Genomic DNA, 12,783 nt, shown 5'->3' with positions numbered 1-12,783 from the left:
ATATATAGTTACCTGTTCCTTCAAGATAGGACACTCTCTTTAAAAATTTTCTTACACATTTTTCTTTTCAATGTGATTTCAATGCTGTGATTATCATGCTCAACATTAGATGGCGATTACTTCCTATATTACATTTCTTGTATTATCCTTGACTAGTGTGAAGAATACACTAGTCATGAAGAAAAATTTCATGGAATTTTTCAATTTATGGAGGATGGGGAAAGGACAAGCGGGCATCCTTGGAAGTTGAGAATGAATGCTGTCAAGAAGGGTGTGAGGGCTAGATTTTATTTTTCTCTCAGAGGGTGGTGCATGATTGGAATGGATTGCCATTGGATGTTGTGAGTGCAAGCAGTGTGAATAAATTCAAGAATAAGTATGATAGCTGGTGTGTGTGGTATGTGGCCTCCCTGGAGGTGTCTCTTAATAATAATAATAATAATGTTTTATTTTCTTGTGAGATTTCACTCAATGTGAAACTATGCACATCTTTATGCTGAAACACTGATAATGACTAGCCCATGTCCTGGCAGAAATCCAGCAGATATTTACCATTATTATTAGACTTACTTTTCCTCCAACTTTTCCAAAGACTTTTCAGGAGGTCTCACAATCATTTGCTATCTTGCTGTTTAGATCTCCAATTCAATTTTTTTTTCTGCATATGTTTTTTTTTTTTTCTTGTGACTCAAGCAATTGCACCTTCTCCTCCACTAGTGGCACTTTAGCAACAGACCACAGGCAAAAATAAATTTATCATAACACTGGCACCTTTGAAAGTCCATGACTCATCACGGGAGGCCCACTCTATATATATCAGTTAATTATTATACACTTAATACTTAAAATAATAAAAATACAAACCTTTAGAAATAACCCATCCAGCTCACAACACAATGCCTGTTGTACATCTAATCTCATTCTATTCATCCATTTCATTTGACATCAAGAGATACTGTATGGTCATTCAGATGCTCAGTGATGTGTTACACCAATTCCTGTCACGTGGTTCTGTTGTATGCTCTGTTTTCTGGAGGCTTCAACTCTCTGAAGATCAGTCACTTCAGACACACCATCCATCTCATTGATGGTCTATTCCTTCCTCTTTTTCCAGGAACTTTATCTTCTATTACTGATTTGAGAAGTCTTTCTTCCACCCTTTCAATGTGTCCAAAGTATTTCAACTTTCTTCTGCCAATATCCTTAAGGAGCCTTAAAGTTCTAATGATCCTTTCTAGCACCCATCCATTTGTCCACCTTTCAGCATATATAATCAACAGCTTTCTGTAACACTACATCTCAAACGTTCATTATTATCTCATTCAATGATGATGATTTCTCTAGCACAGGGAATCACTATGAGAAAAATATGCTCCCCACTCCCATAACTCTTATTCAACTTCCCTGAATTACTCAGAGGTCTTTCCCATACAACTATATAATGAAAATTCTCTCCTACATTTGTCCTATAAAAATCCCATCTCAACTTATTAGTCTTATCAATGTCGAGGGATGTCCTGCCTATCTAACAACTTATGCAATCAGTCCCTTACACTAACCTCTGTCAACCTTCCTGATACCTTAGAAAGGCTCACAGTCAAATAACTAACACTTCATTTTTTTTTTTGATCTCTCTCTCAAGCTCAAGTCATTATCCAATGATTCATTCTGAAAACTGCATAATACTATTTGAAACTGCTTTCCATTCCGGAAATTTATCTTTGTCTTTGGCGTGAAATGCTATAGCTACTTCTTCCTTTTCTTGATTATTACCTGAATAAATTAGCTTTTTTTTTGTTATCGAGGACCCAATCTGATTTAGTGTTGTCTTCATGCCAATAACATTCTGTAACTCCTCTGCTTGCTCCATTTCTTTTCTGTATGGTTCTGTGCCTATTAATTCTCTTGATATTTTTCTAGTAGTTGACTTTTCATGGTTTTCCCTGGTTCACTGCTGAAAATAGCATGGATCTTTAAACAGGAAATGTCCAACCCAGAATGTTATTTGAACTTTTTACATTGTACTATCACAATGCATATGTAGTCTCAAGTTAATACAACTGAGAGAGTGGCTACGGGAATATGAAGTTGAGTCAGTTCCCATTCATTTTCATTCATTCATTACAAATCATGTTGAAAGCTCCTTAATTATCTATCATCATCAAATCCTACATAATCCTAGTTCAAATTCCAATAAGAATAATGAGCCTAAACAACACAGCCAACAAGATTTGGTTATGTTGTTTTGTCTGAAAAAATAAAAAAAAAAGTAAGTTTTTTCTGTTTGGTAAAGCAGAACTGCATGCAATTTATTGATAAATACATACACAGATCCCAAACCAATTTGGTTACAGCATAGATATCTGGTATCTAAAAATGTTTTGTTAAGTGATACTTTATCAACGTAAGCAAATGATATCATAGAAATACAAACAGATATAAGTTATAGCCGGCCTGGTCGGCTGAGTGGTCAGCATATCCGCTCTGCAGCCAAAAGGCTGCGGGTTTGAATCCTGCCATGGGCATGGATGTTTGTGATTGTGTGGAAAATAAAGTTTTTATCTTAACCAAAAACCTAAGTTTTTCTGAAGTTTTATTATGCATTTTGGAATAAAAACATCTTATCTTTTTGACTAAGGAAAAAAAGAAAGCAAAATTTGCATTAAGATCCTAATTTTTTTTTTTTTTTGATGGTAGCATTACTGGTAGCACTTATAGCTTTACGTTTTTTGGTAGTGTAAGCAGAAACAAATGATGGCAAAGGTAACTTTAGTTCCCAGCTTAGGATTTACTTTATTTAGAAAAGAACATGTTTATCCATTTTTAGGAATTTATAGCAGTTGGTTGGTTGGTTTATTGGCACAAGAACCACAAAGGTTACAGCGATACACAAGGTCATGGTTACAGTAATACATAAAAAGTCAAAAACAGACTACTAAACAATATGCATGTGCAAAACCCAAGCCAAACAATGCAGTAGACACATAAATAAAATTACAGCAAAGGTTACAGCAGTAAATAAATAGGCAAAAAGAAATTAATGAACAATAGCAGTGGTCTTTTTGAGTCTTCATATTAACACAAGTCAAACAATGAACATAGCTATGATTGTTTGAAATTAAAAGAAAAAGGCAACTGAGTTTTCAATAGCAAAAATATAAGAATAAATCTGATAAATTATTTATTCAAGAATTTATGACTCGCATCTGCAAAAGGTTTTCATAAATACTCCCTTGGTCTCAATACACAGTGCATCAGCAGTATATGAAAACTGAAACCTTAAAACAAAAATCAAAAGGTGCTTATTTGCTCTAACCAAATACTCCAGTTTACTGTGGTCTCAGATGATGTTTTATATCTAAATTCACCAATTCAAATCCCAAATCTCATTAATTTATGGATTTTGTGATTTACAGTGTTGCAGCTGCCACTGGATACTAGCAACATCTCTGAAATCTAAATATTCCAAGGAGACGTGTTTGGCAAAGTGTAAGATTTCCTGATGTTTGTACTTCATCTGAGCATGTAGTTAAACAAACCGGGCTGTACAAGAAAACACTGTGGCAGTACAGTGAAGTTTCTGCATGTGTATATATGAAGGATTTCTATGAGCTGTGGTGTGTCCAACAAATGACAGTATGCACAATGTAATGAAAGGCTATATCAGTTCTTCATAGTATAAATAATGCAAGAAGAAGAAAATAAATGTATTATTTATAATGGTGCTAATATTTCAGTGAATTTAAAGGCTGGGTTTAGGCTTGGCAGAAGATGCTGCGATAAAGTCCTAGCTCTCACAACCCACATAAAAGATGGATACCAAAAGGGTTTAAAAACAGGTACTGCCCTCACAGACTTTCCAAGGTCTTGAGAAAACACTAAGAAAAGATCTGAGCTCACTACAAAATCACTTTGAACTCTAGGGACTATCTTTTAATCCCAGCAAAACTGTTGTTTTTGCTTTCCACCTAACCATGAGACTCATAGAAAACTAAAAATAAACTTCTGTGACAAGACTGTAATCCATGAAAGCAACCCTTGTTACCTTGGTATCACACTTGGCAATAGTCTGACTTACCAAAAACATTTGGAAAAAAGTAAGTTAAAGATATCTGCCAGGAAAACTGTTTGTCAGTTTGGAGCCAAAGTCACTACACGATCTTGTAGACTCATGGCTTAACATAACAATGAGAACTATTTCTTTCTGGTACCTTACAATCTATCCCTTTCCCATGGTCACCTGTTCTTTCCCACATCACTTCTCCATGCTTCAGAAGAAAAGCTATCATCACAGAAATTTTTTTTAAAAAATCAGAAATAACATGTATTTTCCTATTCATCAAGATATATCTTGACCTCCAGCAAGCCACTTTGCCTCCAGATCTCCCATATGGCTTATAGAATTACAGATGATGGTCCCCAGGACTAGTGGAGAAGACTCTGGAATAAACTACATACAAGTATCTGATCACAGATCCAACCACTGTATGGTATAAATAAAAATCTATCTTGATGCCTCTGTATCAGCTAAACAGATTTAGGAATGGACAAGGCTGCTGTGTCCCCTTACTACATCTGTCGGGAATTTTGCAGTCGACCTCTTTTTGCATGTGTGGTGCTGTGCAGACTATGCATCTTACCACTGATTACTGCGTGGTACACTCCTTTCCTGGAGGCCTCAGGAATTGGCATTTACTCTCAGACAGTGCCATCAACTGGTTAACTGAACAGTCAATCTGTATACAGTTTTGCTCAATAATTTCTTATATTTCCCAATACGCTAAATAAATAAATGGATTTAAAACTAGCATTATCTGAGTATACTAGTTACAAAATAGTGTTCAATCAGATAGTTGCAAAGACAATTCAAAGTGTAAATTAAAAAAAAAAAAGGAACTAATGTCCTATTGTGACATCCTCTGAGACTTTCTTGTCCATCTATCTAGCCTATCTATCTATCTTTCCAATGCTAGAGGGCACCAAGACAGCACATTCATTATGGTTAAATCATGGAGACTAATGGCACAGTATTTCTTTTTTTCCCTCTCCAATTACAATACAAATTGTTTATGCAAACTACACAGTTGAGTATTCTGTCATGTAACAAGTATGCTTATGTTCTGAAAATGTTAGTTTTAAATTCAGCAAAATATTAGCAACTTATACACATTTATTTTGTTCCTCTAGTGTTGTTCCTACTGTGAAGCACTAGTAGGGGGTACATACAAGATTATATAAAAAAACATTTATTCATGAAGTGCAGAGTGTGTTCAGCATTACAAAGCTATAAATGATGCCAAATGGTGGGAATATTTTAAGTGACTCAACTATTAATAACTGCATCATGATATCTTGTTCAGTGATTATTCATTTCACCTGCAACAGTGTTGATAATATTTGTAATTCGAATGAACAGTCAGATACAAATTCTCATGCCAATTGTGTAAGTATTTATTAACATTGCTTAAATGTCAGGTGTATGCAATTTAGTCTCTCCAATCAGGTTGTTGACCACTAACTTTTAAAGGGTATCGTCTTACATTTTTCTATTCATTCATAATTTCTGTAGGATAAATTGCTAGTATCAGATTTTGTACCTTTAGCTAACCTGCATCCCATGCAGGTTAGCTAAATTTGTTGCATCCATGATGCAACTCCAAGATTTTTTCCATGCAAAAAATGCACACTGTTGTTTGTGGTGGCCTATAAAATTGGCTACAGGGAGTGATGAAATGGCAGATGTCAAACAAAAGTGAAAATTCAACATGCATGGCTTTGATAGATTTGGATATGCACTTACTAAATTCAACACACACAGAAGAAGGTGTACTGTGCATGAGGCTAAGGGCAATATTTTTGTTATAAGCTTAAGATCCATGCAAAATTATGCTATCCATAAATTTTTTTTAAAAAAAATCAGAAATATCTCTTATGGTAATCTCATTATAAAGTTTCAAGTATTTATTTTAGCTGGAAATTCTGTGTGTCAATATGGATAGCATCTTCTGGTAAATCATGTAACAAATAAGAGATCCTATTCCCTTGTCACTGTATATATAATTTTGAAATTGGTCTTTTGTCATACTTGTGACAAGGTCATTTTATTTGTTTTTAGAAAATTTGAATCTATAAAAATTAGAAATGAGTGGTGATGACACAAAACAAACAATATATTAAGAAAAACATGGAATTAAAACACAAGCATGAAAATAATATAATAAATATTTGGTAAACCATAACAAAAAAAATTGACTAACATGAAGACCTCCTAGCATTCTCCTTTCCATCCATATATCTCAACAGTGTAAAAACTTTAGTCATTCATCAATCATGTAGAAAAAGATATTACTTAAAAAAAATAATAATAATAATAAATAAATAAAATTTCACTTTCAGGAGGGGATATTCTGGATAAATGAGAATGTACCAAAATAATTGATGGAGAAGAAAATGCAAATCATACATGCAATGAAATTGCCAAACATTCATTTGTCCAAGATTTCTGTGATGAGTCTTCTGACTCTATGGAGATATCCATATAATAAGATATAAGTTTTAAAACATGCTATATTCTAAAAATGAACATGATTTCTGATCATTTAATGTAAAAAATGCAAACCCTTCCTCACCATTCCCCAAAGTTTGTGCTACTCAAATTCTACTATAAGGTTCCATGACAAATTCTGGCTTATTGTGCACTTTTAATTGCTAAAATCATATTTAAACAAAATAGTATTAAACAGAGGGTTATCCGTATCTGAATGAATTCCACATATAAATGCACCTACAAATATGGTTCAAACCATTCATCAGTTATAAATACTTTCATAGAATAAATGAAAATATTTATTCAGTATCTTTATTTTTTATTTATTTTTTTTTTCCAATTCAGCGTGGAAGTCAACCGAAGTACCACATGCATATGGAAGTGTCATTCCATTCAATGAAGTACCAGTATGGAAACTGACAATTTGGAGAGACAGCTGAGCCATCCATCAGGTTGCGAGTCAGCTATACGGTTCTCGACCTGCTTTTCCGTTTCTCGAAAAAATACGAAAGGAGGGAAAAAATGAGGTATTTAAACAAAAATAATATTTAAGTAATATATGACTTAACAGATATTATATATGTAGTTAAATACCATTCCTTAGTCACCATCCGGTAAGTTAAATTACATGAATGCCAAAGTTTTCTAATGAAAATTACTGACAATAAATTTCGAATGGGAAGCTAAACGCATGCGTGTGGCAACCATACCGAAATATACAATCTTAGATTAAAAATGATGATGACAGACACTCAGCTGTTAAAATGTCATATTACACTACGTGCTGCAATCTGTGCAATGTTTTGACGTTTAACTGAGAAAACAAAATTTTAATTTTCTATCCATATATACGATGTGGTTAAAAGATTCAAATAAGTATTCTCTAGTCTTAAAAAATGTTTATTTGCTTATGAAATTTTGTAAAATATAAAGGAGAAACTTACTTCCAGGGTTCTGATTTCATGTTGAGTCAACTCGGCACTTGTAGCGCATTGAGTCCGTAAACCATCAAGATGTTCAGCATTGATGTCGATCATAGCTTGAGCAGTAGTACACGCCTCTATCGCTTTTTGCACAGCGTTTTCCCCTTCTCTATCTGCCATGCTGCTAATTGAAATTTCTTAAAGTTAATATGTATATTCTCATGATGACAACATGCAGTACGCACAAGCAATATAAACTTAATTATGGAACTTTCCTGTTCCATCCTTACTAAGCCTAAGACGAGCCGGCCATGATTAACACCGCTCACGCCGATTCACGTTCGTTACACACCGAAAACTGTTAAAGTACGACACAACACACACAGAATTCACACATGCTCTACAACTAAATTCCCTACAAATATATTTTTCGCATCTCTTAAAAATCCCTACAGAATTGTTCATTATTTTCTAATGTTTTTCAAATAAAGGAAATTGATTAAATCACAGGTGTTACGAATCCATTTCCTCTTTCCTAATAAAAAATGAAACATAAAAAACTTTTATCCAGTCAAAAACTCAATCTCCATAGTCTTACGTAAATTTTTCATTATTTTACACATTAAGAGCATTGACGGAATATGCATCACCTAGGATGGTATGGTCAGAGCACTGAAGCTCAGTTAATTTAAGAAAAAGATATGACAGACATTCAGAAAAATAGACTATCCATGATGAGTGTTTCAGATCTTTTAAGAATAATTTTAACAATTAAAGCTATAATAAAACCTTTCGTAATAATATTTTAGAGCTTATCTTAATTTTGTACTGATTTTTATAAGATGAAAAGTGCGTCATTCATATTATTTTAAAAAATACCATAGCTGTTTTATAACAATCAATCTCAGCGGATACTTTTCTAAAGATGTTAATATCTTTTGAAAATATAACATAGCGGAATGTATGAAGGACTTCATATTATCACTTCTTGATATAGAATTAATAAAAATATAAGCGTTCACAAAAAAGTAGATGAAATGAATAAATGTTTGGCGGTAACCAGTTAATTTATCGCCATTCTCTTCAGAATAAATTATCGCAAGTCTTGTTGAGAATTGTTTACTGGTGTAAGAACGATTACACAAAAAAAAAATTAATTAATTAATTAACTAAATCCCATTTATTAACATTTTCCATTTTGGTATCTTCATTCACTGTAAGGGATTGGTACACTATGGTAAGTCATTCAGTCGCAGATTATATTTTTACCTGACCTGCAAGCACTCCAATTTTCACAGGCAATTCTTCTTCTATTAAAAATATTAAAAAAAAAAAACGGATTACGAGAACAAAATTTCCGCATTTATAATTACTTGACGCCTTCAGTGAGTCCAAAGACTCATCGAGGGAGGGCACCTACTCTACAATTCTCTGTTCCCACCACTCACTTAATCCACCCATTACAACTACCATAATCATCTACCGTTCACCACTAGTATTTTCACAGACAATCACAAACATCTATGCCCACGGCGGGATTCGAACGCAGCCTTTTGGCTGGAGAGCAAATACGCCAACCACTCGGCCAACCAGGCCGACAATTTCAAAATCAGATTTCACAAATAATTTAGACATAATTCCTCACTTCAGCAGCTCAATTTGAAATAGATAGTAAGCTTCCTGTTACCATTCTCATTAAAATTTGGACACGACGATTTACAAATACAGGCAATTCCTCTTCTTCTTTCTTTCTTTCCGGTAATAGGCCTGTTACAGGAAAGAAATCGGTCTCATAACATTTCTGTCTGTGAAAATACCAGTGATTTTCACTGGTATTTTCAAAGACAGAAATGTGAAAATACCAGTGATTTTCACTGGTATTTTCAAAGACCGTGGATTTCACCGGTGGTGGGTGGTAGATAGCGTTGGTTTAATTGGGGTTTGTTGTAGTTGGTGGATTGAGTGGTGGAGACAGAGTTGTAGAGTAGGTGCCCTCTCTCGATGAGTCTTTGAACTCCCTTGAAGTGTCACGTAATAATAATAATAAAACTAGTTGTTTCTCCTCCATTATCTTATAATATTATTAATTAAATGTTAAAGAGAAGTTGTGATAGGCTACATCCTTGGCGCACACCTGCATTCATGTGTTCTGTGATTCAGATTTTTGTGCTGCTATCTTTATTTTAATTTGATTATTGTTATTTATATTGAAAATTGCTTTAATTAACTGGTTAGGAATGTTGTCATCTCTGAAAATTTCAAGTAGCTTATTATGATTGACTTTATCAAAAGCCCTTTTTATAATTGATAAATAATGTGTGCATCTTTAAGTTGAATTCCTTTCTTTTTTCTATCAGGAGTTTGAGAGTGGAAAAGGCATCAGCTCAGGATCTGCTCATACGGAAACCGTTTTGTTCCTCTCCGAAAATATTTGCATTATATTTGGTTAATTAATCTTAAGAGACTTGAATGTATTTTATATTTTTAAAAGGCTAATTCCCCTATAGTTTTCACATTCGTTAATATTGCATTTTTTTGAAAACGGGGACGAACATAGCAATTGCCACTTTTCTGGAGGTAATTGGCCATTTAGGATTATCCATGAATTCTAGTAGCTTTTATCTGAAGTTGCCTCCAGAGCATTTAAAAAGTTCCATGTTGATATCATCTTCTCCTGGGCATCTATGATTTTTGCATTTGTTTAAGTGGTGAATCTAAATGGTAAATGAGTGCCGAATTATTTGTAGATATGGTCCTGAGAGTGGGTTGTCATCAATTTTCCATCATTCATTACAGTATTTAAGCCAATCCTCCAAAGGTATGGTATTGATCTTTATCGATTCTCTAAGGTATTCATGTGTCTTATAAATTTATATGCTTGTGTTTGAAGTTTATCAACATTGGTTTCTAAACTGATAACGAAATTTTTCAATTGAACTCTATGTCTTTTATGTGTTTGATCTTTCTTCTATTGCTCTTTTCTGTTTATATTCAATTTCATCATCTATTTTGTTTGTGCTTAACCATTTTATAGGCCTGGCCTTTCTTTTTCATCTATATTCCTAAGCAGTTTTGACTCTTTGGCATTGCAAGGATAGACTTAAAGCTTCAAAAATAAGACAACTTAAGACATTAAAAAATAAGACTTAAAAGTTTTAAAGTTTTAAAAAATATGAAATTTTTAACCACCGGCGTTGAATAACAAAGCCACCGGTTAATCAGGCAAAGCAAAAACTGACGCTACAGCATAACGGACGTTGCGTCCGAGACGCACAATTGTTGCCAACATGCATTTTTTTTCTCTGAATAAATCACTGCAGATATCGATATTCAGTATCGAACAATGCGACTCTATGGTTATGCAAATTACTGGTATCCATGATATTGAAATACGATTATAGGTCAAAACAAAAAATCAGCTGACACCTATGTTGTTCCCGTATAGGGAGTAGGCGGGACCGTTGACCCTATTTAACTTATGGAGACTGAGTAGGCAGTTCAATCTCCACTGATAGCCAATCAGAGAGATAGCTGGCCCAAGGCTATCACTGATTCATCGGTACGCAGTGAAGAAGGCGGCAAGCTAGTGCCGCGATCTCGTGGTCTCTAACCCTAACACAATATTTTTAATGTCTGAAAATAGTGTGGGTTCTACGGTCGATTTTCTTGAGTTTACGGGACAAAAAACCCGAGTTTCCAGGAGAAAAAACCAGCTAGCCCGTGCCAGAGATCGACTAACTCGGGAACCGGCCGAAAAAAGGCTTACAAAAATTTCCTCTAGTCGGCAACTAGATTTGAACCACCAAATCCTTTCTTCGTGCGATCAAGCGCTGCAGAGTGCAAACGCCACTTCTAAATATTTTTATTTTCTCAAAAGCATCTATGTACATTCGGACGAACTATTTACATATATACAATAAGTACATAGCATGCTTATTTCAGTTAACAATTTTCATTTACAGCATGATAATATATACAATAAATAATACAACATACAATAACATATATGCAATAAGTACATGGCATGCTTATTTCAGTTAACAATTTTTTTTTTATTTAACATGATAACATGCCCAATATCTATTTTCATCTAGAGTCCTGTGCAATCTTTTGGGTAGTTATTTTGCCATTTAACATCCATTGAAATATTACAATATTTTTTATCTTATCTGAAAATTATAAGACATATACTTCCTTTTATGCAAATAGATATATTCATTACTATACAATATTTCTACGCTTATATATACATATTTACATTATGTGTTTAGTTTTCTATTCCATTATTTTTCCTTTCAGAGTGAATTGTTTCTACTGAGCTACACAGGCTCTAATTATAGGTTATGAATAATAATTTATGATTGACCAATATTGAAGTATATTTGGAATATGGAATAAAAAGTATGGGGGGATTAAGAATGACAAAGTATGAGAATGACAGAAGCGAATATGTGCATGGAATAAATAGTGCAGAAATAGATACACACATATTGCTGAGTGATATACTAAAGAATGTGAGAGAAGATCAGGGACAAAAACAAGCATCAGTGGGAGTAAACGATGTCAAGTTAAGAAGAAGCAAAAAAGATGTTGTGCTGTATTCTATAATTAAGGGTGTGAAGGATGGTAGAGTAATTAAAGTGTGACATCCAGGGTCAAAGATTAAGGATATAACTGGGGCTATGAAATTGCAGAAAGATAGAGTGAGTGAGATTATTGCAGTTATAGGGACGAATGATCTAGGTAGCGAAAGATTTTCTGTAAGACGGGATTTGAAGAATTTAATGATAGCAATGAATGCAAAAAGTGAGAGTGGAAAGATCATGAGTGTGCTACTACGATTTGATAGTGATGAAATGAACAGAAGAGCAATTATAGTAAATGGAAGTGTGTCAAGATTGTGTAAAAGGTTTTGCAAAGAAATGAAACTGAATATTCATTTTATGAATGTCTGGGATGAGTTTGATGAAAGGAAGGAGTATTTTAAGAGAGATGGTTTGCACTTAAATGGATTAGGAGCTTGGCATTTAGAACATTTATTGATAAAGGACAGAGTAAAGGGTCATAAACAGGGAAATGGGATTTGCTAGGGAGGCAGGTGATAGAGTCAGCTGTAAATAGTACTAAGATCATTAATCGCTGTGAATTTGGGATTAATTATTCGGAGAATGTTAACAGTTTACAGAGTCGGCTAATTTGCACACAGGGGGATTGTGGGAGGAAGGGAGTATTGCAGTTTATGTATACTAATGCTCGAAGTATTAGGAATAAGTGTGAAGAATTTTTGTCATATCTTAGTACAACATGGCCAAA

General features: G+C 34.0%; 1 protein-coding gene across 4 annotated transcripts in view; it reads right to left on the bottom strand.

Annotated features, from left to right (window-relative positions):
- LOC150107798 (kinase suppressor of Ras 1-like) overlaps positions 1-7,797 on the bottom strand; it is a 441,142-nt gene extending 433,345 nt beyond the window's left edge. For all 4 annotated transcript variants that reach the window (XM_090391553.1, XM_090391555.1, XM_090391554.1 and 1 more), the window contains exon 1: positions 7,492-7,797. In XM_090391553.1, the coding sequence (XP_090247679.1) occupies positions 7,492-7,650 (159 nt within the window). In that variant the 5' untranslated portion in view covers positions 7,651-7,797. The remainder of the gene's footprint in view (positions 1-7,491) is intronic.
- Between the last annotated feature and the right edge of the window lie 4,986 nt (positions 7,798-12,783).

Source organism: Typopeltis vanoorti, chromosome 4 (assembly GCF_054136105.1).
Source record: "Typopeltis vanoorti isolate ZY-2024b chromosome 4, IOZ_Tvanoo_1.0, whole genome shotgun sequence".
Lineage (NCBI taxonomy): Eukaryota > Metazoa > Arthropoda > Arachnida > Uropygi > Thelyphonidae > Typopeltis > Typopeltis vanoorti.
This window is presented reverse-complemented; position numbering and strand designations above follow the sequence as displayed.